General features: G+C 40.1%; 1 protein-coding gene across 3 annotated transcripts in view; it reads left to right on the plus strand.

Annotated features, from left to right (window-relative positions):
• trappc12.S (trafficking protein particle complex subunit 12 S homeolog) overlaps positions 1-27,630 on the plus strand; it is a 46,560-nt gene that overhangs the window by 10,129 nt on the left and 8,801 nt on the right. For all 3 annotated transcript variants that reach the window (XM_018264332.2, NM_001091110.1, XM_018264329.2), the window contains 5 exon segments: positions 5,770-5,883; positions 9,566-9,704; positions 13,293-13,405; positions 14,716-14,788; positions 23,446-23,519. In XM_018264332.2, coding sequence (XP_018119821.1) covers positions 5,770-5,883; positions 9,566-9,704; positions 13,293-13,405; positions 14,716-14,788; positions 23,446-23,519 — 513 coding nt within the window.

Genomic DNA, 27,630 nt, shown 5'->3' on the forward strand with positions numbered 1-27,630 from the left:
ACCAGGCGACAAAATCTCCCCGAATCTCCTCGTGTGGCCTTACCCTTAATATCACTGTAATTACATTAAACTAAGCTTTGAGCCACTTCATTAGCAGATGGGCACACTTTGGTTTCTACAGGCCCATTGATCCCAATCAGAAAAAACTCCCAATCCTGGTGGATTATTGGGTCTGATATGATGTGAACTGGCTCAACTAACATCCATTCTGTCATATTCAATAAGCCCAGTCTTTGAAATGCTCAATAAATTATCAGGGTATAAAGAAATAGGGCAACATTGTAGTCCAGGGGTGCCCAAAAGGTAGATCGGGATCTACCAGTAGACCTTTAGCTGGTGATCAGAAGATCTCAAGACACTGTCTAAATCAGCCTCCTATTTCATGATTTTCATTCAGATATTTATTATGTTAAGGTTAGAGAAGAAATAGTTGTTTTTGTAAATATAGCAAATTACACTTCCTTATAAATTAATATTTAAGTAATATTTTCCATGGAATAGAATGCTAACAATCGTTTTATGGATGTAGATCATAATGGGACAACATCACTAAAAGTAGACCTCGTATTAGTAAAGTATGGGCACTCCTGTTAAAGTCTCCAATGTTGCGCCGAACCACGAACTCAAGGAGGCCGCTGACTTAGTGTTACAAGAGGCAGTGTATGTGCAAAAAAGGCTTGAGTGTTTCACCTGAGACTCTGAGGAAGAGCCACTTTTATAGGACACAAAATGTGTAAGCCTATTTTGCACATACACTGCCTCTTGAAATCACTTGTGTGTTTTGAATAAAGCCAATATATTTTAAAGTCCGTTTCAGCACAAAATTGGAGACGATAGTGTTGGAGTATTAGCAGTTTGTGACCGAGTTTGCCCAATGACCACTTGTGACTCACTCCGTTGGCAACTGTGTAGACTGGTCTTTGTACTTGTGCATTATTGAGGTGTCTAGTGATGCTCTTTGTATCTTTATGGGGAGCGGTCATGTATGTGTGGATGGTCACTGAATACCGAGGTGCTGAAACAGCTTCCTTTATAAAGCTGACGTGAAAATACAGTCGCCATTTCCCAAAACTAGTAGCTTTAGTTGCATCTCACTGAATCTCTTTAGAAAAAGGATTCCCTAATTAAAAATGATTGAGGCTTAATAGACAAAATGAAAAAATAAGTATAAGGACGGTATGTTACTCGCCCACAGAAGACAGACGGGTCAATGAATGTGTTTCAGCCGAGCAGGGCAAATTGCTAAACTGCTTTTGATTGTTTCATGTAAAACCTCTGTTCTTTCCCTGGAAGGCAGGCACTGGCAGGGGTTAATAAATGTCTTTTCCAAATTAATGCCAGTGTGGTACAGAAATGTAATTTATGATGGAAATGAATGTCATAGCTAGTGGAGGAGGACAACGTTTTAATCACTTTAATGGTGTCACACGTAGAGTTAATGGCTCCCTTTGAGTTTTTGTTTCAGAGGAGGAAAATGCATGTAGGTTCTCGGGAGCATGTTGAGTTATTAAGTATATAGCTACATGCTTTTACGTGCAGATTTTTCCTTTTAAAAATGAAGTGTATAGGATTTCTCTGATATGTGACATTTGTTCTATTTTTTTTTTTGTTCTGGTCACTATATATGAAAATCGTAGGCAGTTAAATTCCATGTTAAAATTCAGTGTTCAAAATCTCGTAGGAATCAAAAGGATCTGTAGGTTTATGCCATGCAAATTCTCTCTCTCGATGGAGAGAGAGTTACCGTAGATATGGAGAGAGATACCGTAGATATGGAGAGAGATACCGTAGATATGGAGAGAGATACCGTAGATATGGAGAGAGATACCGTAGATATGGAGAGAGATACCGTAGATATAGAGAGAGATACCGTAGATATAGAGAGACATACCGTAGATATGGAGAGAGATACCGTAGATATGGAGAGAGATACCGTAGATATGGAGAGAGATACCGTAGATATGGAGAGAGATACCGTAGATATGGAGAGAGATACCGTAGATATGGAGAGAGATACCGTAGATATGGAGAGAGAGATACCGTAGATATAGAGAGAGAGATACCGTAGATATAGAGAGAGAGATACAGTAGATATAGAGAGAGAGATACCGTAGATATAGAGAGAGAGATACCGTAGATATGGAGAGAGATACCGTAGATATGGAGAGAGTTACCGTAGATATGGAGAGAGATACCGTAGATATGGAGAGAGTTACCGTAGATATGGAGAGAGATACCGTAGATATGGAGAGAGTTACCGTAGATATGGAGAGAGATACCGTAGATATGGAGAGATATACCGTAGATATAGAGAGAGAGATACCGTAGATATAGAGAGATACCGTAGATATATGGAGAGAGATACCGTAGATATATGGAGAGAGATACCGTAGATATATGGAGAGAGATACCGTAGATATGGAGAGAGAGATACCGTAGATATGGAGAGAGAGATACCGTAGATATGGAGAGAGAGATACCGTAGATATAGAGAGAGAGAGATACCGTAGATATAGAGAGAGAGAGATACCGTAGATATAGATATAGATATAGAGAGAGAGAGAGAGAACCGTAGATATAGTGAGAGAGAGATCAGTAGGGATAGAGAGAGAGATACCGTAGATTATAGAGAGAGAGAGAGATACCGTAGATATAGAGAGAGAGAGAGAGATACCATATAGAATAGGAGAGAGAGAGAGACGTAGATATAGAGAGAGAGAGATACCGTAGATATAGAGAGAGAGAGATACCGTAGATATAGAGAGAGAGAGATACCGTAGATATAGAGAGAGAGAGATACCGTAGATATAGAGAGAGAGAGATACCGTAGATATAGAGAGAATACCGTAGATATGAGATATAGAGAGAGATACCTGTAGATTATAGAGAGAGAGAATAGAGAGAGATCCGTAGATTAGAGAGAATACCGTAGATACTAGAGAGAGATACGTAGATATGAGAGAGATAGCCTGTAGATATAAGAGAGAGATACCGTAATATAGAGAGAGATATCCGTAGATATAGAGAGAGAGAGATACGTAGATATAGAGAGAGAGAGATACGGTAGATATAGAGAGGAGATACGTAGATATAGAGAGAGAGATTAACCGTAGATATAGGAGAGAGAGAGATACCGTAGATCTAAGAGAGAGAGAGATACCTGTAGATATAGATGAGAGAGAGATCGTAGATATAGGAGAGAGAGGATACGTAGAATATAGAGAGAGAGAGATATCGGCGTAGATATAGAGAGAGAGAGATACGTAGATATACGGAGAGAGAGACTACGTAGATATAGAGGAAGAGAGAAGAATACCGTAGATATAGAGAGAGAGAGAGATACGTAGATATAGAGGAGAGAGAGATACGTAGATATAGAGAGAGAGAGAGATACCGTAGATATAGAGAGAGAGAGAGATACCGTAGATATAGAGAGAGAGAGAGATACCGTAGATATAGAGAGAGAGAGATACCGTAGATATAGAGAGAGAGAGAGATACCGTAGATATAGAGAGAGAGAGATACCGTAGATATAAGAGAGAGAGAGATACCGTAGCATAGGGGGAGAGATACCGAGATAGAGAGAGAGAGATACCGTAGATATCGTCTTGATAAGGGCCGAAACGTTAATCATGCAACAAATGCCTTTTTCCATTTAAAAGTCCCACAGCATTTTTACAATTTTGTATGTGTGTGTGTGTACACACACACAGAAACCATTGCCTCTGGAATGAGACTACAAGCTTCCTTAGCTCCGATGTGTTCAAATCCCCTTATAGGAAGTCAAAAGGGGGTCCTTTCGTAGCAGTCTAGGGGTATGTTATGAAATCATTGGTGACATGGCCAAACAAATGAGTCTGTGGTGCTCTTTATCATTTAGGGTGGTGGCACACAGGGAGATGAAGTGACAAATCTTCGCTACTGCGGTGGCCTTCACACCGGCAAGATTGTGAATCACCGGTGGGACGACATAAGCGCTGCTTTGGTTTTCCGAAGTTGCCTCACAAGGAAACTTTGGCCGATTTTGAGAAAAAGAAGTGACGCTTGGCGACTCATCTCCCTGTGTGCCACCACCCTAAATGATGAAGGGCACCACAGACTTATTTGTTTTCTCCAAATCTCTAGAAGTTTCCTTATGAGGTAACTTCAGAAAACCAAGGGGACGCTTATGTCATCCCCAACACATTCACATTCTTGTTTGTGGGAAGGCATTTCAGGGAGATAAGTCACCCACAGAAGCGAAGTATTATCGATTGGTGACTAATCACCCTGTGTGCCACCACCCTTACAAAAAGTCAGAAATGGGTGTCACCCAGCAGTCTGTGTTGATATCATTGCTAGTGTAACCAAATTAGCTAGGGCCTGAGTTGCCCTGAGTTTTTTTTTATTTATTTTTTTTTTTTTAACTATTTTATTGACATTTTAACTTTACAATACAATGTGTATTTCCGGCCTGAAAGAGGCCTTCACAAATGATGGAAAGTCATAGTTCTAATCCAACAAACCAGAAAACCTGAACATCATAATAAAGAAATCACCATTGCAAATAACATTCATATTCTGATTATTAACTCCCTGGGACTAACAGTATCTTCAAGATCCTAGCATAGATATTTCCCAGCCCTAAGAACAATTCTATTGTAAAATGTAGGGTATGGTCGCCCTTTAAAAGAGAACTAAAGCCTAACTAAAGAAGTAGCTAGAAATGTTGTACATTATGTTTTGTGCTTCTTACCAGCCCAAGGCAACCACAGCCCTTAAGCAGTAAAGATCTGTGTCTCCAAAGATGCCCCAGTAGCTCCCCATCTTCTTTTCTGCTGATTCACTGCACATGCTCTGTGCTGCTGTCACTTACTGAGCTTAGGGACCCACTCACCATATACAGTACACATAAAATAGAAATGTCACAATATAAGGCTGATTAGTAATTAATACAGATAATTACTACATGGCAGCACAGAAACCAGTGCAATTAGCATCAGAATTTAATAATCAGCCCTGTAGCATCAGCTTATATTAAAGGCCAACCTCATTTTCTGCTGGATAATTAGTGACGACCCCTAAGCTTAGCTTCTCAACAGCTGCTCAGAGCCCACTGAGCATGTGAGTGTCACAGACACTTTCCAAGATGGTGACCCCCTGTGACAAGTCTGAAGTCCTGGATCATTGCTGCTATTGACAAGCTGGAACCTTAGGCTGGTGCAATAAGTTCAGCATATCAAATATGGCATTTTTAGCCATCTTAATTCTTAAGATTTAGTTCTCCTTTAATACTGCTGTTTTAAAGGTCACTTGAAAGTATTTGTTCGTTGATTGATTTATTTCTGGGGTTTTCATGGTCATAAAAAAAGAGGCTGCTTTTGGTTTTTGCCAGATCCTGGCAGTGCAAGTCTATAGTGACTACTGTAGCTTACATTGCCTCGTTCCTACAACTGTTCCTTTGAGTTTAATCGTTTTGAAAAACATTCATGCAAAGAAATCCAGTATTTAACCCAGAATAAATGTGCATTAATAACCATTACTTTGTCCTTTGTGCAACACTGTAAGCGTGTGTTTAGTTTCAGAATAAACAATGGCCAATACTTGGCTTCACTTGCTGCCTAATTATAGGTACGGCTTTGACAAATGACAACCCCGTCTTCATCTGGCCACCTCTGCTGACCTTGTCATCATTACAGATGACTGGATAGAGCTGCTTCAAGCCCATTAAGGTGCCGAGGACTTTATTAGCATCATTTGTTTACCTCCTTCCGTCTTCTCTTCCAACAGGAGAGCAAAAACTGGAGAGCGGCTGTTGATCTCTGTGGGCGGCTGCTGACTGCCCATGGCCAAGGGTACGGCAAGAGTGGTCAGCCAACTAATCACACCACAGACTCCTTGCAGGTGGGGCCATTTTGTTCTACGACACTTACAGTGTAACCCTTAAAGGAGACCCGTCACCCAAAAAAAATTATTCATAATCCTATTTTATCACATTAGTCAAGCAAAATGAACTTTAATTACACTATATAAATTATTTGAATCTTGTTTCCTTCAGTCTGGGAATTCATAATTATAACAAGCAGGCAGCAGCCATTTTGTGGACACTGTTATTAAGACAAGCCTTGTATCATCTCAGAATCTTGTTTGTGCACCAGAATGGGGGACCTGATGTCCATCCCCATGTCCTGGTTACACAATTAAATGGTAAAGAGAACGGGGGAATGTGGGGAGAGCAGTGACATGTAGGAAGTGCTGAATGGAAAGTGAAAGTAATTGTCTGCCCCGCCTCTATGCCCATGGCATACAGGCGGGGCAGACAATATTTGATTGACAGCTGAGACTTTTAAATGAGTTTAGAACAGCTATGAACGCTTTAATGAAAAATAGAAATTGGATTTCATGTTTAATTTGAAAAGGACTTTTATTATACAGATTTTTGTGTCTGGGTGACAGGTCCACTTTAAAGTAGAACATGTATAGCAAACACTGTTCCAGATACATTCTCATAGGTGAAGTGTAATTTGGGAAGGCAGCGTGCTTTGATTTTACCTCTCTGCTTATGTCCTGTAAACACAGGGCATGTCTTAGAAGAAAGCACAATTAGTGTTTTTTTTTTCTGCTGTCCCGTGTATTGTTGCCCCTATTTATCATAAAGAAAATTGAACCTGGAGAGCACAGTGCTTTTCAAAGCATCATTGTGTGTTTATTTACAGGATTGTCTTCTCCTTTTGCTCTCTTACTAGTTTCTCTTCTGCACTTGCCACTACTATATTCCTCATGTTTAATTTGTCTCTCTCTTTTTATACTGCTTTCCACCATCACCTATACATTCTATTTTTTTACCCAAATTTTCTATTTTTTCTTTTAATTTACCCAATCCATATTCTCTTCTATCACTTCACAGGTCCCTTTGCTTTTTAACAAGTAACCTTGCATTTTGGTTCCCCCTGTCCATATTTCTGTGCTCTGGCTTCATGTTCCCCTAACTTGATATGCGTGCTCTACAATTGTTTTACTGTTTCCAGGCTGGTGGGGAAAGGGGCAGAAGGGAAATAAAGCAAAGGAATAAAGGAAAAAATAAATGTACCTGGGTGCTTGCCCTGACACACATAACCCAGGAACAATTAATCACAGCAGCAGACACAGACTACACTTTAGGGCAGGGGCACACAAAGCTACTGGGGGAGATAAGTCGCCCAGCGACAAATCGTTTCTTCTTCGGGTGACTAATCTCCCTGAACTGCCTCCTGGCCGACTAGAAATGAAATCACCGGCGTGATGGCATTTGGAGCTCTTCGTTTTCTGAAGCTACCTTACGAGGCGACTTCAGAAAACGAAGAGCTCCGAGTGCCATCACGCCGGCGGGGAGGCAGTTCAGGGAGATTAGTCGCCGAATAAGACGCGATAAGTCACCGGGTGACTAAATCTCCCCGAATCTTCCCATGTGTCTCTGCCCATAGCTTTTTTTCCCCTCAAAGTGAAAGTCCCGGTCCTGCCACTAGGGGATTAGCTCGGCTGCAGGAATCTTCAAATTTATTCCACCGGCCTAGCCAATCCTTTTGAGGCTTTACTGGGGCTTGCATCTTGAGGAGGAGGGGTAAAGTAAAGCTCTCTTTCCTTTTTTTTTTTCTTCTTTTTTCTTCTTCTCCTGAATCTTTATTATCAGCTTTGCCTTCCCTAGCCTTAGTGAAAATCCGCCCATGGACATTCTTTCCACGTTTTTCCAATAATGATGGTTGCATGAATTCTGTAGCAGGATCAAGGATCATTCCCTTATTTTTACGGTTTACTTATGCTTTAAAGGCCATTTCCCATAGAGCCTTTTTTTAAGCAAATAATTCAAATTTTTTTCTATTTCCTTTTTTTTTTTTTTTAACATTACCTTGTACTTCATGGTAACCGAGCTGCATGAGTCCATATTGGCGGCGAAACAATCGTACTGGATTTACGTTTTGTAGACATATGGTACCCTTCTCTGTAAAACACCAAGTCCTATAGATCCTTTACATGGATTCTATACATTTTAGTTGGGTGCTGACTGAAGCTAAGCCAGATGGCCAAGAATAAATGTTGTTCAATGTTCCAAGGGGAAAAAAAACACCCAGGAGAGAGAACCCCAAAACACTGTTCTGTTTTAAACCAACTTTTACAGTATAATTATCCGTTTACTGCTTGAAACTCTATTTTGGTTCTTATTGCCTTTCACGGTCACTTGGATTTATCTTAAAAGTCAGTCATTGCTGAAAACCCCAAAAAGAGCCTAAAGCAACATTACATGACAGGTTTTCCACCCACCATGACACCTCTCCTGTGGCTAAATGTGCAATACCCAAAACTGTACATTTTCTTGGGTAGTCATAGGGAACTGCTTGAAAACAATGTTGTTGCACTAAAATCCATATTGTGATGCTATGAACACACAAGTTTTTTTTGCTGCCCATCAACTCTGCAGCAAAATATATGCAACTTTTATAAGTTATGCAGCTGTTGCCCCATGTATTTATACAGTGAGAGAGCGGCTCACTAGCTCTTACTGCTGTTACCTTAAACCAACTCTTCCAAACTGTGAGACTGACTGCCATAGTGGAGCATGGAGCAGTAACTAGCACATGGCTGCCATCTTTCTTTCTCCCCCCTGGTCTCCTTCAGATTTAGACTCAGATATGCACAGCAAAATAAAATGTTTGTAGTTTTGCACTACTGTCCATGCAAAAGTGTAAGTCTGCACTGAAGCTGCCTGAGAAAGGTAAGTAAAATGCTGATGCTGCCATACTGCCGTTGCCCAATGTACTACTGTAAGTTGCCACTTGTCACCCGGACAGCTGGTTTTTTGCCAAATTAGAAAATCTGGACAGGTCTTTAAAATGAATGTTATAGCCTTGCCCCTGACATCACAGACATACACCCCTAGACCGGTACCGACCCACCCCTCTGACATCATCCATCCATCCCCAATGTAACAAGACCCACCCCTGACAACACAAGGCCCGCCTCATGCCTGGTCTGGAGAAGGTGGCAAGCCTACTCTATGTTGCCAGGTCTGGTTCTAGATTGAAAAGAGTAGGGATGCACTGAATCCCGGATTCGGTTCGGGATTCTGCCTTTTTCAGCAGGATTTGGGTTCAAACAAATATTTCTGCCAGGCCAAACCAAATTCTTATTTGCATATGCAAATTAGTGGTGGGAAAGGGAAATTATGTGACTTTTTGGTCACAAAACAAGGAAGTAAAAAATGTTTTTCCCATCCCTAATTTGCATATGCAAATTCGTATTTGGTTCCGTATTCCGCCAAATCTTTCACGAAGGATTCGGGGGTTCAGCCAAATTCAAAATAGTGGATTCAGTGCATCCCTAGAAAAGAGTGAAGTCTCCAACTTGGAGTAGTTGCAGTAGTCACTGGCCTGGGGAAAAACCTTAATGATTGGAATACATTTGCTGGGTGGGAGCAGTGGTTTACATATTGGCACCCCACAGTGAATCAAGTCCTTTTTTAAGTTATGGTGTTATGTACCATTCCCTTTAATTGTATTTACAAAACATGTCATTGTTACTAATGAAACTTCACCTATTTTTGTTCTTCCAGCTCTGGTTTGTAAGATTATCCTTACTGGTGAAACTTGGCCTTTTCCAAAATGCTGAAATGGAATTTGAGCCCTTTAAAAACATGGATCAGCCAGATCTTTACTATGAATATTACCCTCATGTTTATCCTGGGCGCAGAGGTAAGAACTTCTTCCATCTCTCGTCAAAGTTCCAGCCACTACACATTTAAGCCATTTTATCCAAAGCAGCTTTGTATTAATGCAACTGATATTGAGAATACCAGACTTAATGTAAACGTTAACTTGCATATTAACATTTGAGCAAAATAAAAGGCATAAAGTGTTAACAAAAAATGAATCTAAAAGGTAAGGCAAAGGTGAAATTATTTTAACTGTTCCTCTTTCGCTCCCGTCTCTTTATTTAAACCACAATATCTGCATGTAACATCTGCCACCCTCACAATAAAGACTGGGTGGCAGATGAATATCGGGTCCTCTTAAAGCAAAAGTTTGTAGCTTACGGGCGATGCTGGAGTCTGCATCACATGACAAAGTATAAATCAAGGGCTTGTTTATTTTTCATTCTTCTAGATAATGAACATGAACATTTAGGGGCACATTCACTTACTTCGAGTGAAGGAATAGAATAAATAAAACTTCGAATTTCGAATGTTTTTTTTGGCTACTTCGACCATCGAATTGGCTCCTTCGACTTCAAATCGAACGATTCGAACTAAAAATCGTTCGAATATTCGACCATTCGATAGTCAAAGTACTGTCTCTTTAAAAAAAAAAACTTCGACCCCCTACTTCGCCACCTAAAACTTACCGAGGTGCAATGTTAGGTCCCCATAGGCTTTCTAACAATTCTTTGGTCGAAGAAAAATCGTTTGATCGATTTTTCGTTCGATCGAACTATTTGCGGTAAATCCTTCGACTTCGAAGGATTTACATTCGGCAGTCGAATATCGAGGCTTAATTAACCCTCGATATTCAACCATATGTAAATCTGCCCCTTAAAGTCTTGTTCATCAAAATCTGAATTTTTCTGAGTATATTAAAAAAAATAAAAAAGTCTGACCAAACTAGAATCCACGATTGGACCTTATTTATTATTAAAAACGCTCGATTTAAAGGTGTTGTTCACCTTCCAAACACTTTTGTTTAAGTTCAGTTGTTTTCAGATTGTTGCCCAGAAATACAGACTTTTTTTCATCTACTTTCCATTATTTATTTTTTACTGTTTTTCCAAAACCAAATTTGAACATTAATGTCCCTGCCTCTGGTGTTCGAGTCTGGCAGCTCAGTAATTCAAGCGCAGACTCTGAACGGTTACAATTTTGCAACATTTAGTTGATCCATTTCTCAGCAGCATCTTTGGAGTATTAGTAACTATTGTATCAATTCTAACAGCTGCCTGTAATGAAACCCAGAGATTCTGCTCAGCAGGGACAAAAGATAAGAAATGTATGGACTAATTGTATCAATTTAGAACAGGTTACAGGGTCGGCGACCCCCCCCCAGAGCTGCTTTAGAAGGTGAAAAATGACACTTTACATTTAAATATTATTCAAATGGGGACACACAGAAAATAGAAAGTATTTGGAAAAAGTCATTATTTCCGGTGATCTATCTGAAAACCGCTAGTTCTTTGAAGGTTAACCGCCCGAGAAGAACTTGCAGAAATTTGAATTGTACGATTTTTTTCATATTTTTGCCCGAAATAGTTGGATCTTAGGCTAAATCCAGCACAGACCACAGAAACTTCCAAATATAATAGGTGCCATTAACTTATATACAACCTCAGCAGGTCTGAGATGGAGGATTTTCGGATTCTGACTTTTTCCACTCTCGGGGTATAATAAATTCGACCTTTTCACTAAAAATTATAGTAAAAAAAAAAACTCAACATTTTTTCGTGTTTTTTGCATTCGGACTTTAATAAATAACCCCCTTAGTGTTGTGGGGCTGCAGGACTGGGCTTGAATAAAACATTTCATCTGCGTGAGATATAGATATATATTTTTCCAGTTATTTCATTTTCTGGAAACAATGTACCAGCTCCTTCCTCCGTTTTTAATCATCGGAAAATGCTGTCATTTATTTTCCTTTTGAAGGAGGCATCTTCATTTAGTTTGTGTTGTGATTCTCTCCCATCGCCTTCATTTTCCCTCTGTAGAAATGCCAATATGACCTTTGTCCCAAAAGAACCCTTCTGATTAAGTTGTCATTCTGCATCTTTCATTATGTTGCTGGGTAGCCTTGTCACTGCAGGATTTAATTAGGCTGCAAACAATCTAGACTGTGTACTGGGTCACTTCTGCCTCTTTCTTTTCTTAGGAAACTCCCTTGTTTTTTTTTTTATTTATGTTTTTTTTCTATCATTAACTGCCCACAGTGGGTCTATGTACCTGCTTTCTGCCCAAACAGCCATCACATGCCTTTCTTATTTATAAAATAATCCTTGTAATTCATAGTAAGTCTCACAGACACTGTTCATTTGCCATTGCAGTAACATTTGTGAAATTGACATGTGATCAGATTGGGACTTTGTTAAATATGACACTTATGGTGAATCTAATTAACTCGATTAAGCAGTATGGCACATGTGGAGGCACATTTATCAAAGGTCGAATTTCTAAATTATGTGAGTTTATAAAAACTCCCATAAATTCAAAATTCGACCAATCGAAATTGGTTAAAAAAAATAGAATTTTTAAAACTCAGATGAATGTAATCGACCCAAAAACTCAAATCGAATTTGAATACAATTTTAAAAACTCGGTTTGAGTTTTATCTCCAAAAAAAAAACTTTAAATGTCAGGAAGGCTGCAAACATTGACTTAAACTGCAATTCAGCAGGTTTTAGGAGGTGAATAGTCAAATTTGAGTTCTTAAAGGGCCAGAGTATGATTCATCTCAAAAATCTACTTCAATTTTTTTAAAGAAAAAAATTGAATCAAATTTGAATAACTCCCTAGTCGAACTTGACCGTTTTGACCATAAAAAAAAATCTATAATTCGAGTTTTCAATTCGACCCTTGCCCCGTGGTGTTTGCATGCAGTTTGCAATTTCAGCAATCTGATAGGGTCCAAAAAACCCTAACAACCGTGCCAATGATTTGAATAAGATACTGGAATTTAAATATGAAAGGGCCTGAATAGAAAGATGAGTAATAAAAAGCAACAATAGGGTTAATTAGATCCTCGCAACATGATAGCTGCTGAAAAGCCAAAACGGTTAGCTGCTGAACGAAAAGTGAAGTACAGATACGGGATCCGTTATCCAAATTACAGAAAGCCCGTCTTCCATAGACTCCATTTTATTCAAATAAAAGTTTTTAAAAAAGTATGTCCCTTTTCTATGTAATAATAAAACAGTAGCTTGTACTTGATCCAAACTAACCCAGGGGTTTATTTTACATGATTTTTAAGTATATTAAGGTATGAAGATCCAAATTACGGAAATATCCGTTATCCAGAAAGCCCCAGGTCCCGAGCATTCTGGATAACCGGTCCCATACCTGTAATTTAAAAACCAAAATCATAAAAAGACGAGGGGCAAATGATTTCCTAATACCACTGATTTCTGAATCATGATAAAAGATAATGTCAAGGTGATGTTCCCTTGAGACATTCTTGCACTTACTCGCTTGGGAAACCAGGCATCTGGGATTACGAGACACATAATAAATACTTTTGTAGAGGGTTTCATTCCTCCAGTGATAACTAGTCATTTCAGTCTTAAATTTTTTTAATTTTTTTTAGGGTCTTTGGTTCCATTTTCCATGCGGATATTACATGCAGAACTGCGTCAGTATCTTGGGAACCCCCAGGAGTCTCTTGATCGGCTACACAATATGAAAGCTGTCTGTCTGCAAGTAGGTGCCATTAGATAAGCTCTCATTGCCAGATGTGAATGGGACATTGCAGTGCTCTTATATCTCTTGTTATAAATAGCGTTCTAATTATGTGTGTTATAGTACCCAGAACTATGACAAGCTGCTTGTATGTCTGATTTCTGATGTGATGTGTAAACACTAGAGGTATGTGTATGAGTAGGCTTCAGTTGTGTAGAATGTTTGTGCAACATGTGCTGTGCTCCATTATAAATGCAGCGATCTCTTATTAGACTCATTCTCCTTTCCACAACCTGCCAGCGAATGCCGTATTTCTTAAAGGGGTTATTCACCTTTAAATGAACATTAAGTATGATGTAGAGAGTGATATTTGTGGGTTTTTGAGTTATTTAGCTTTTTATTCTGAGGCTCTCCAGTTTCATTCTCACCCATCTGGTTGGTAGGGTCCAACTTAACCTAGCAACCAATGTATTGATTCTGAGAGAGACTGGAATATGAATAGGACAGGGCCTGAATAGAAGAGTAATAAAAAGTAGCAATAACAATAAATGTGTAGCCTTACAGAGCATTTTTTAGATGGGGTCAGTGACCCCCTTTTTGAAAGCTGGAAAGAGTCAGAAGAAGAAGGCTTAAGGTGGCCATACACCAGGAGATTCACTTGTTTGGCAATGTCACCAAATGAGCTGATCTCTTCCCAATATGCCCACATTGAAGTGGGCGATATCGGGCTGATCCAATCGTGGGCCCTAGGGTAGAGTCCTGCAGCAGGTTGGGTACCCGGGAGTTACCTGCAAATACCTGCGGGTGCAGGCAGCGGGTATACTTGCGGGTCGGCGTTTCTCCGGGTTTGCGGTTCGGGTCGCGGGTCTTCTCAATAGCAAGTCTTCTCAATAGCAAGTTTTAAACGGTAGCCAAACATGCGGTTAGATTGCGGGACTGTATCAACGAAAAGATGTGGCTAAGATTTGATGGGATTTTCTAACCTACGCGATCGGTATCTGCCCGACTTTCGCCAGATATTGACCGGGAAGGCCTGTCGGGGGGCTCTACACACGTGCCGATAATTCCTGACGTGATCTGTCGGCAGCTTTTATCATTCCGTCTATGGGGGCCTTTACAATTCAAAAACTATTAAGGAAAAAAAAAATTAAAGGCCAATTGAAAAGTTGCTTAGAAAAAGCCAGTCTATCCCACCAATAAATACCCTGGTGTGAAAGTTTGCAGCCACACATATGTTGTCAAGATAATTGTTTATGTATATTTTTGAATTTTTAAGCCACACATTTATTTGTATTTAAGAATGTTTCCATTTTGTTTCACTGTTATCATAGATCTTGGTGAATTTGGAAAAGGGACTTGCAGAAGATGGAAGCATGATCACAATCTCTCAGAGCAACAGACAAGGTGAGTTTTTATTTAACCTCATAAGCGTATTGTTTGGAAACATTCCAGTCTAGGGGGTGAACAAAAAAACGCTTGTTGCCTGACTATAGTGACACTGACATGTTGAAAACTGATTCCTAGTAGAGTAGTTGTCGCCTTGTATTCGTAGATCAGTCATTATGCACTGTACTAGTAATGTCCTATTTGATTTGTCTTTAGAAACTGTACGTTTCGTGAGAGGTCCTCTCTCTCTTCTTTGTATAACCCTAAATACAGGACTGTGGAAATGTGGAGATAAATAATGTATACATGACTCCAGGGTCTGATGGAACACACACGTGACCCCTTACAGAGCTCCGGACAGTAACTTAGTGCTAATAAAAGGCTTCATATATCTTAGTTATGAAAGGCAATTGTATGTGATAGGATAGGATCACTATATTGCGAGAGAGAGAGTACTGCACACACTGGGACTAAATATGGAGAAAAAAAGTTTTATTACAAAAAAAATTCAACGTTTCAAGCACAAACCGTGCTCTTCCTCAGGGACAAACTTTTTAATGCTGTTTACAATCGTAAAGGCTTCTGGTATTTGACATATTGATTTGAACTATTCAAGGTTTTCCCCCTTCAATACCAAGTACAGTTGTGTTAAGAATAATAGCGAATAAAGCTCAATTCCTTATAAAAGCTTTTATTTTCATACACGCAAATGCATTGGGAACACTGCACATTCTATTCCTAATAACAACATTAAGCAAAACGTATCAGATTTGTGTTATTCCTTTACAGAAAGTGAAGAAAATTAGATATTAGGCTGTTCCAAATGTCTGCATTCTTCTTTACAAGCTCAAACATTCACTGTATAAACTGAAATATGTTTCAAGATTTTGCTTTGCTTTAAATGATAGAACTAATATTTAGTTGTATAAGCAGTGTTTCCAAGAACTGCTGCACTTAGTATGAGAAACATCCCCATATCATGATGCTTGTGCCACTGGCTTCATTCTGTACTGTGACTTGAATCCAGTGTTTGGGGCTCGTCTGACAAACTGTCTGTGGCCCCTATACCCAAAAAGAACAATCTTGCTTTCATCAGTCCACAAAATGTTGTGCCGTATCTCTTTAGGCCAGTCAGTGTGTTCTTTGGCAAATTGTAAACTCTTCAGCATGTCTTTTTTAAACAATTGGACTTTGTGAGTGCTTCATGCCGATAGCTTGGCTTCAGATAGGATTATATGTTTTCCCCTCTTCAATCAACTTTTTAATCAAAGTATGCTATTCTTCTGAACAATGTCTGGAACAAGCCTGATAATGTATGGTATCCCAAAACCCATAACAAACTCCAAGGTTCCAGTCTTGGCTCAAGATTCTGACTATAGCAGCTGCCTTTGTCTTCAAGAGGAGCCCTCCATTACTCAGATGCCACCAGGTCTTAAAGTGAGAGGACCAGGAAGAACGTTCTGGGCAGGCTAGGGAACACTAAAGTGTACAGGAGGACCCGGGAACAGAGTGAAGTCATGGAACAGGCTGTGACAATAACAACGAGACAGTGCAGTACAGAATCAGGAGCGTAGTCAAGATAAGGAGGCTGGAACAATACCAGTCAGACAGTGCAGTACAGAATTAGGAACCAGAAGCGTAGTCAGGATAAACAGGCAGGGATCAAAACCCGGTAACACAGTACCAAGTCAGGATCCTTGTTCAAACAGGCAAGGTTCGGTCCAGGCAGCGATACAGCAAGGTCAAAAACAGCCAAAGGTCAGGAATGGATAATCAGACGAGAATCACACCCAGGAGCTATCAGGAAATAGACCTACGTTGGGCAATGAGTCAATTAAGAGCAGGGGTTTTATAAGCAGTTTAGATTGCTAACTTGCAGTTACAAGCATAGCCATAAGAGTGAAGCAGGGCCTTAACTGTTTACTCACATAAAGCAGCGGCAATTTAGACAGCACAGGGACACCAGGTCCCTGGTTCAACTCCAAGCAGGCCATTGCACAGCCATTATACTCAGATTTTCAGAGAGAAATGCACCATAACCAGCATGCACAACATTTGCTGCCTTCCTTCCTTAAATAAGGGCCGCACAAAATGAATGCCCTCACTAACTGAGCTCCGCACTGCTATTATTTGGAACAAGCTATCATTATTTTGAACAAGCCTCAATTAATGATTCAGTAACACAGAATCAGCAGCATGCATAAGAGTCCTGCATCGGGTCAGGTACCTGCGGAATACCCACAAAGGTCAGGTCCCCGATTCCCCAGGCATATGGGCAGTCCGTGGGTAACCCAGCTGGATACCTGACAAAAGGTGGGTGCTTGATCCCTATCTTGTGGTTCTGCCAGTTTTTTTTCTTGGCACAAGAGTGATGCCACTTCCGGTCCAGTGTGACATCACTTCCTGTTTTGCGTGTCCCCCAGGTCGGAAGTTTGGTTGGCCTATTGCGGGTCAGGTAGCAGATCAGCGGGGGAAAATAGTGGTTTGCGAGTATGGGTTAGGGAATCAGGTTTCTGAACATAGACCCGCGCAGGACTCCAGCATGCATATCATGACTGTTGGGTCTGTGGGTGTATTCTACTACACCTATTATTCTACTACACCTACTAGTAAATTATTTGCTTTGTAGAAATGTAATTTCTACCAAAAACAGTGACTGCTCAGGTTAGTGATGTAGGAATGCTATTATTCTGAACTGTAATTGCTCATCCTACTGTCGCAACATAAGTCACTTCGGCACACATTGTGTATTTTGCAAGCTTGTAATGGTATGTTTTTTTGAAGCATGAGGTACAGGAGCTTGTGGTTAGCATTCTGTATATTTTTTCTTCCAAATATCTGAATCCCACATGAAACCTTAATGACTGTAATAGACCTCAAGATGCTAAAAATTAACCGTCTACAATATCAATTACTGGCCCATTTATTGTAACCCCCATGTGTGTAATAAAGATACACCGTAAGCCTGGCTAGGGCACACAATGACAAATACGAAAGCCAAATACAATATGCAGTCCCCCCACTGAGAGTCACAAAATAGATTGGAAGTCATTCCGGAAGACGTGTGGTTTGAGAAAATGAGCTGTGGGTCATCCAAGTATAAAGGTTCAATAAATTCAGGAGGAAAGTATTCCCCTTGTAAACTCCAGGCTCCGCACAGCTTCAAAATGGAAATCTACCGAGCATATATCTCCCATGTTTGGTGATAAATTATCCAAGATCTTTCCGTTTGAGGTCCAGTTTTGCCAGCTGCCTCCTAAATCATTCTGCAATGCTTCCCCCCAGAACACAAGTACAGTGAAACGCCGGCACCTTCCGCTTCCAAATATCTCTGCTATCTAATTGGTAAGATTGGATGATGCGTTTTAGGGAACATTTGATGGTTGGACGGCTGCCAAAAAGATATTTTAATTTAGATGTGATTTACTGAATGAAACATGAGCATCAGAGACCGGGCAGAATGTTAAATCGTACGGTCAGGAATTGCAGGGTAGCAAAATAAGCATATAAAGCTTCTGAGATATCTGAATTGGGGATGCACCGCAGTTTCTTATGCATTATGCATTTTGCATTTCTCCCCATGCATAAAAAAGGTTGTTCACCTCTTTTTAAATTAACTTTCAGTATGATGTAGAGAGTAATATTCTGAGATCATTTGCAATTGGTATTCATTTCTGATTTTGAGTTATTTAGCTTTTTATTCAGCAATCTGGTTGCTAGAGTCCGAATGATCCTAGCAATCATGCATTGGTTTGAATGAGAGACTCGAATGTGAATATGAGAGAGCCTAAATAGAACTGGAGCCCTATTTAAAGGAGAAACAAACCCGTACTAGAAAAAAAAACCCTACCCCCCTACTCTGTGTAGACCAACCTCCCTCCTCCCCCACAGCCTTACTGCACGCCTGGCAAATGTCCCTATTTTTTTACTTACCCCTCCGTGCAGATCTGGCCTCGGGAGTTCACAGGCGCCATCTTCTTTTTTCGTCTTCTTCAGGATCTGAGCGGAGTTTGAGCATGCGCATGAACGATTGCGTATACCATGAAAGTCATGAAAATTTCATAATTTTCGGCACATCGTTAAGTACCAGAAATTTACTCCCAACTGCACATGCGCATCTTCTTTTTTCAGTCTTCTTTAGAATCTGAGCAGAGTTTCGGCGCATGTGCAGTTGGAGTAAATTTCCTGTCCCGAACAACTGTGAAATTTTCGATACTCTGCTCAGATTCTGAAGAAGACTGAAAAAAGAAGATTGCGCCCATGAACTCCCGAGGTCAGATCTGCATGGAGGGGGTTATTAAAAAATTAGAGGAATGATTGCAAGTAAAGGTGGCCATAGACGTAGAGATATCGCCAAACGAGCGGATCTCTCCCCCGATATGCCCACATTAGAGTGGGTGATATCGGGCTGATCAGAATGCATCCGATACAGGCGGTCGGATCGCGGAACCACATAAACACGTGGCCGCGATGCAACGGGATTTTTTAACCTGCCTAATCGAGATCTGGGCGACTTTCGGGCAGATATCGAACAGGTAAGCCCATCGGATGGCCCCACACACGGGCCAATAAGCTGCCAACTCGGTCTGTCGGGAGCTTTTATCGGCCCGTGTATGGGGGCCTTTAGTTGACCACTGCCTAGTTATAAGGAGATGATATCACTGCAGAGAGATTTGGGGGTATAATAGAGGGTGAGAAATGGAAGTTTTTTGATGCCTGAACTTGCAAGTTAGCCACTAACATCTTCACAAAGACTAAGAAAAACAAAAAGACATTGCATTCGATTTAATTGTTGGATACGTTTTATTTTGCAAAGTAAATGCGCTGGTTTAATAGACCTTGTCCTACTCAGAGGCCCATAACAACTGGCTGATCTCTGCTAATCAGCACTGCTCTAACAAGCTCACTATTGTATTATAAAGACTAAACTCAGGGACTTAATTGGAAAGGCCATCCGGTATTAATGAGAGAGCCGTTCTATTCTCACAAGCACATGCCATGACTTCTAAAAGTATAAATGCTAGAAGGTTTAATTGAAATAATATGACTGTACAAATAAATGGATAGAGCGTATGAAACCTAATATTTCAGTCCATTCTAATGCTGGTTAGTTGTGACGTTTAAAGGAATTGTTCAGTATAAAAATAAAACCTGTGTAAATAGATAGGCTGTGCCAAATTAAAAAAATGTTTCTAGTATAGTTAGTTAGGCAAAAATCGAATGTATAAAGGTTGGAGTGAGCAGATGTGTAACATAATAGCCAGAACACTACTTCCTGCTTTTCAGCTCTCTAACTTTGTTAGTCAGCGACTTGAAGGGGGGCCACATGGGACATAACTGTTCAATGAGTTTGCTTTTGAATATCAGCTGAATGCAGAGGATCAATTACAAACAGTTATGACCCATGTGGTCCCACAAGTCACTGTTTGGTTACTGCCTGGTAACCAATCAGAGAAAGCAAGAGAGCTGCAAAGCAGGAATGTTCTGGCTATTATGTTACACACGCAATATGTTGGCGCTATATAAATACATGTTAATAATAATAATCCAGTCACTCCAGCCTTTATATATTACATCTTTGGCTAACTAACTATATTACTATAGATAATTTTTTTTTTTATTTGGCACAGCCTATCCATTTACCCAGTTTTTATTTTTATACTGAACAAATCCTTTAAATGCAACGCCGGCCCTGGAGAGCTGGGGAAAAGGTTTATTATATAGCAATGCAACCCTGATGTTGCTGGACTACATCTCCCAGCATGCCTTGCTAAATCTAATGGACCTTTTAAATAGTGTTGTTTTTTTTTAACCAGCGTTTGACATAGATATTGTTAATAAATGAATAACATTGCTATATTGCACAGCTGTATGAGGTGCCACATAGGAATCTCTGCCTCATGCAGTAAATCGTGGATAGGGAGGATTATGTGGCTGCGCTCTCATTGTGTGTGAGGAGAGGTTCATCTCCATCTAATTAATGGCGTGCCGCATGTGCTGGATTGTCTGGCTCCGACACAGGGATTTGCGTGTGAGACAAAGGAGGGGGCAGTCGAGGGCAAAGCCTTTCAGACACATCTCACCACGGTTGGGTAGCTCTGTGTATCGTCTCTCTCTCTCCAGATTTCAAATCAATAGTCAGAATTCTTCCTTCCCTTTGCCATGCACATGCTTGGGCTTCAATTGATTGTGCTGAGCTGCTGTTGATGATATTCTGTTTATCTTCTGAAATGGATGCCAGCCAGTTAGTTTAGTTCCTGACATTTCTAATCCCTTTATTTAGCATAGATTTTGTTAGCCCTGTACCTGCTAAATACAATGTCCCTCACCAGATTCACCCCGTTACCTCTGCTCCTATTGAAACGCTGGATTCCACTACTATATATTATGAGGGCAGGACTAGAGCTGAGCTTGTGCAGCCCCTCTTTTTCCCCAATGTGTGATTTTGCTTGTTGCCAGGGCTCAGTGTCCCAGGTGGGTTAATAACTGGGAGTTCCCTTGGTGGGAAGCCACTGCTAGATTATTAGTAAGGGGGCCCTTGATTCCTGGTGGCAGCCTTAGTGCTCCGTTAAAGCACATCTGCTATATTCTAGTCAGCCAGGCTTCAAATTGGTCATCGGATTCTCTTGTATGGTGGTTTCCCTCCATGTCCCCATCTATATCCCCCTCTACTCCCCAACCTTGTGACCCTGTGCATAGATCTGTTGTTCTTAAAGGACAACCATACCCCCAAAATGGATACTTAAACGAAAACTATACCCCCCGAACTATGTGGGTCTCTATAAAAAGATATTGCATAAAACAGCTCATGTGTAAAACCCTGCTTAGTGTAAATAAACAATTTTCATAATACTATACTTCTTTAGGAATATGTGCCTTGAGTAATTCTAAATAGAAAACTGCCTTTTAAAAAATAAGGGCCGCCCCCTGGGATTGTACGATTCACTGTGCACAAACAAATAATACATGTTCGGTCACATGAGCCAATTAACAGACAGAGTTGTGTATTTTGCTTCCACACTTCTTCCTGTTACAGTTAGAGCTGCAGTATTTCTGGTCAGGTGATCTCTGAGGCAGCACACAGACCATCACGAAATGGGGGCTCAAAGGAAACAATGTAAAAGGACAATATTTACGGATATCGATATACCATTTTTTTAAGATTTTTGAATATGCCACTATATGTTGCTTAAAGGAAAACTATACCCCCAAAATGAACACTTAAGCAACAGATAGTTTACATCATATTAAGTGGCATATTAAAGAATCTTGCCAAACTGGTAGATATATTTAAGTAAATATTGTCCTTTTACATCTCTTGCCTTGAACCCCCATTTTGTGATGGTCTGTGTGCTGCCTCAGAGATCACCTGACCAGAAATACTGCAGCTCTAACTGTAACAGGAAGAAATGTTGAAGCAAAAGACACAACTCTGTCTGTTAATTGGCTCATGTGACCTAACATGTATGGTTTGTTTGGTATGTTTGTGTGCACAGTGAATCATACAATGGCAATGGCAATTTTCTATTTATGATTACCCAATGGCACCTAGTACTGAAAAAGTATATTATTATGAAAATGGTTTATTTATATGAAGCTGGGTTTTACATATGAGCTGTTTTATGCAATATATTTTTATAGAAACCTACATTGTTTGGGGGTATAGTTTTCCTTTAAGTATTCTTTTTGGGGGTAAAATTTCCCTTTAAGCAACATGTATATGTTTATATAAAATTAAGTGACATATTTAGGAATCTTAACAAACTGGTATATAGATATCCTTAAATATTGCCCTTTTAAATTGTTTCCCTTGAGCCACCATTTCGTGATGGTCTGTGTGCTGCCTCAGAGATCACCTGACCAGAAATACTGCAGCTCTAACTGTAACAGGAAGAAGTATTGAAGCAAAAGACAGAACTCGGTCTGTTAATTGGCTCATGTGACCTAAGATGTATGGTATGTTTGTGTGAATCGTAGGGTGACCCTTATTTCTTAAAATGCCAGTTGTCTATTTATGATTACCCAATGGCACAAACTGAAAAAGTGTTTTATGAATATAGTTTTATTTACATGAAGCAGGGTTTTACATATGAGCTGTTTTAGGCAATTTCTTTATATAGAGACCTACATTGTTGGAGGTTATAGATTTCCTTTAACTATTTGTTTCCCCTCACTAACCCAAAATATGTTGCAGAATCCGCTTTACTTTCTAAAAATGGTTTAAATCCACGTATTCAGCATTTTGTAATGCCGGGGTTACATAATGTAGAGCTGGGGGGATCATGAAGACTGATTTATAGGTTAAGAATTAATTGTGTCATTATCCGTGGGGAGACAACGGAGCCTCTTTTATCTTGTATGTCTCTCCCCTGCCTCATGCCATGCAGTGCCTTTACTTACCCTTTATTCCTTCTATAGCCTATAAAGTTCAGTTCTGTTTCCTCCTATCTCCCTAGCCGGGCACTATTCATCCTAAGGGCACAGGGAGGGGGTGAATATATGGATATTTTCCCAGTCCTTTTGTTTCCAGTTGCAGCCGCAGAGAATTAGAATTTCAGGGCCGTGTTAACAAGGAGGATCTTTTCTAAATCAGAATTCCCAGCTCCGGTTGATTGACGGCTAGAAAAGAGCTGTAATTTATTTGTGCGCCTTCACGAGCTGATCTTATTTTGCAGCCTCTGTTCAGCTGTGGAGGTCACGTCTGGGCCGGGTGATGTACTCCATGGCAAACTGTCTGCTAATGATGAAGGTACGTGGGCGGCTGCCAACTGCAGACTTACCGTATATACCTGAATAGAGCGACACGGGCAGAGCTGTTGTGCTAGAATGCTGTCTGGCGGCACATGGGAACAGACAAAGCAAACTCTTCCCAGGCACCGTGGACAGCGCAATTGCCCTTTTATTACTCCAACTGTCACTTTTCTTTCAAATGTGATGCAAATGCTGTATAATGTAAGACACGTTGATACACATGTCTCAGCCAATACATTCATTGTTTAAACAAGGCAACTACAGTGACACCTCAATTTAAAATTGAATTTAAGATTTCCCTTATTTTACACACATTTTTTTGTGCTTCCACCAATATATGATGTATAATACTTTGTCCCTGGTTTCATTTTACCATTTTTTTCTGGTCCCTTGAAAAGCATTAATGTGAAATACAGTAGAACCCCTATTTTTCATTTCTGTTTCTATTGACCCTTTACATGTAGGTCTCCAAGGGTCAGAGAAGCAAACATGGGACACCTGCTAATTACATTTGGGGGGGTCATGGACAAGAACATTTTCCACACGTGCAATTTGTAGCCTTCAGCCGAGGCTAGGGTTGCCACCTTTTATAAAAAAAATGTTACTGGCTGCTGGGGGGCGGGGCCTCAAAGGTGCGGGACGTGATGTCAAAAGGGGTGGGTCCACGGACACCAGAAGAGGCAAAGAAAGGTAAGTTGCAGGGGATTGGGGACAGGCCGAGGGCTCCTTTTGATCGTATTACAAATTTACCAGCAGTTACATTTCCGGTAAATTTGTAATACCGGCTTTGGCGGGTATTTTACCGGCTAGGCCGGTAAAATACTGGCCGGGTGGCAACCCTAGCCGAGGCTCAAACACAGGGACCTTATACACTGGTCTTACAATGATGCTGCATAAATCTGTAATATAAACATTTCCTTCTGTTGGCTCTCCCCTTCGCTACAGCTCATTGCCTAACTGACCTCTGGGCTTGGTCTTTAAAGGGGAACTATAGCGAAAATTTTATTTAAGCTTCAGCATACTGAAATAAGAAACTTTCTACATACAATCAATTCAAAATTCTGTACTGTTTCTGAAATAATCAAGTTTATGTTCACTATTCCTCTCTCAGCATCTGTTTCTCTTCATTCTCTCTTCTTGCGGCAGTTGGGTGTCAGATAGTCATTGACCATTAGATCCAATATATCTTATAGTCGAGGCTTACTTTCCTAGCAGATGTATTGATCACTCAAATAACTGATTAAAGTACAAACAAAATCTAACAAAATAACTGCCTTTTGCACAAATCCTGCATGTAGAGAGACAGGATGTCTGGTGATTTTAATAGAGTGAGCTCTAATACATCTTCTAGGCAAAAGGAGCCCCCCTATACGATATATTGGATCTAACTGTCAATTAATAGCTGACACCCAGCTCCTGCATGAAGAAACAATGAAGAATAACAGATGCTGAGAGAGGAATATTGAAGATAAACTTGATTATTTCAGAAACGCTACAGAATTTTTAATAGATTACATTTAGAAAGTTTCTTATTTCAGTGTGCCGAAGCTTATATTACATTTTCATTTTTGTAATAGTTCCCCTTTAATGACTTCCCATATACGTTCCTTCCGGTAGTGCCACAAACCTTTAATCTTTTCATTTGTGGGGTAGGTCATTAACCCTTCCATACTGGATGCCTGTAATTAAAGGCCCTGCCCATTTATTAGTCCAAGTCCTGCTGAGAAGTATAAAAATAATAATTTTAATGTTTTGGCCACTTTAAATTGCAGACCTTAGACTGCCACTGTGGTTCTGATGGGCCCCTATATAATAGATTGTATCCTATGAGGAAGGGGCTGGCTTTTGCAAGGTATTTTAGCACCAGTAATCCATATTTGTGCAGAAATCAATATTCACATCCCCTTATCTTAAGTCAGAAGCAGATTTATTTTTTTCATATGGGAACCAAAGTGTTAGTGCTGTAAATGTACAAGCCATGATAATCCCCAGACCCTCATTTGTTAGGCAGGTACCAACGAGTAATTTGTTCTGTTTCATTGCTTTTCTTAAAGGGCAACAATCTCCACTAATTCCATTCCCACCAACCTGCACCTTTAAAAAATGACAAGAAAAGTTAAAGTAAAGAAGGAGCTAGAAATGTTGTACATTATGTTTTGGGCTTCAGTACCAATCCAAGCCAACCACAGGCCTTTATCAGGGATATGTGCCTCCAAAGATGCCCCAGTAGCTCCCCATCTTCTTTTCTGCTGATTCACTGCACATGCTCTGTGCTGCTGTCACTTACTGAGCTTAGGGACCCACTCACAATATACAGTACACATAGAATAGAAATGTCAAAATAAAAGGCTGATTAGTAATTAATACAGATAATTACTACATGGCAGCACAGAAACCAGTGCAATTAGCATCAGAATTTAATATTCAGCCCTGTAGCATCAGCTTATATTACAGGCCAACTTAATTTTCTGCCGAATAATTAGTGACGACCCCTAAGCTTAGCTTGTCAACAGCTGCTCAGAGCCCACTGAGATGGTGACCCCCTGTGACAAGTTTGAAGTCCTGGATCATTGCTGCTATTGACAAGCTGAAACTTTAGGCTGGTGCAATAAATTCAGTATATAAAACATGACCTTTTTGGCCATAGTCGTTTTTATGGTTTAGTTCTCCTTTAAGCGGTTTAGAGACACAGGGGTTAGTGCTCCTTGCACTGGATATTAGGCATCTCCCAGCTTTTCATTTCAATACACAAAACAATATAGAAAGTTGTATACATATTTATGTTTATATCACAGTTATGCAGCCAGAATGCCTCATAAGCCCCTCAGTTGCTCCTACTGAGTGTGGATATGCTTTATTATGGGAGCTGTAGTTCTACTGACTACTAGAGTGCCCAAGGCTGCCTATGTCTGAGCTAGTCTTGAGAAACGCCTTTTAGCAGTTCGTAGAACTACTACCCCTATAAATGGATAACACAATATAGCAAGCTGCCTTTTGTTCTTAAAGGGATGCTGTCATGGGAAAATATGTTTTTTTCAAAACGCATCAGTTAATAGTGCTGCTCCAGCAGAATTCTGCACTGAAATCCAAATCTCAAAAGAGCAAACAGATTTTTTTTTTATATTCAATTTTGAAATCTGACTTGGGGCTAGACATATTGTCAGTTTCCCAGCTGCCCCAATCATGTGACTTTAGGATGGAACTACTTTCTGGCAGGCTATTATTTCTCCTACTTAATGTAACTGAATCAGTCTCAGTGGGACTGGGGTTTTTACTATTGAGTGTTGTTCTTAGATCTACCAGGGAGCTGTTATCTTGAGTTAGGTTATCTGGTTACCTTCCCATTGTTCTGTTGTTGGACTGCTGGTGGGGGGGGGGGGGTGATGTTACTCCAACTTGCAGTACAGCAGTAAAGAGTGATTGAAGTTTATTAGAGCACAAGTCACATGGCTGGGGCTGCTGGGAAACTGACAATATGTCTAGCCCCATGTCAGATTTCAAAATTAAATATAAAAAAAACAGTTTGCTCTTTTGAAAAATGGATTTCAGTGCAGAATTCTGCTGGAGTAGCACTATTAACTGATGCATTTTGAAAAAAACATGTTTTCCCATGACCGTATTCCTTTAATTTTTTACCAGATCTCCCAATAAATTTTCTCCTAATGTTGACCTATCCCAGACCTTTATAACGGCAAAAAAATATTGTTATGGAGAGGTAGCCAAGCTAATGCTATTTGCAGAGAGGAATGTTTTTAGGCTTGTGATTATAATGCCTTTGTGTCTCCTGGGCATGTTCTACACAAAAAAGTAGGTCTCCCCCCCCTCTATGAAATCTCTGTGCTTTGCTGCCATCTAGAGGTGGTTTGCTATATGGCCGTTTTGCAGCATGCCCTAGTGAAGACTCACTGAATAATTAGCAGTGTGGTGGGAAATTAAATGTAATATATATATATTTATATATAATTAGGGATGCACCGAATCCAGGATTCGGTTCGAGATTCGGCCCAATCCTTGTGCCTGGCCGAACCAAATCCTAATTTGCATATTTAAATTTGGGGCAGGTAGGGAAATCATGTGAATTTTCATCACAAATGAAGAATTTTTTACAC

Source organism: Xenopus laevis, chromosome 5S (genome assembly GCF_017654675.1).
Source record: "Xenopus laevis strain J_2021 chromosome 5S, Xenopus_laevis_v10.1, whole genome shotgun sequence".
Lineage (NCBI taxonomy): Eukaryota > Metazoa > Chordata > Amphibia > Anura > Pipidae > Xenopus > Xenopus laevis.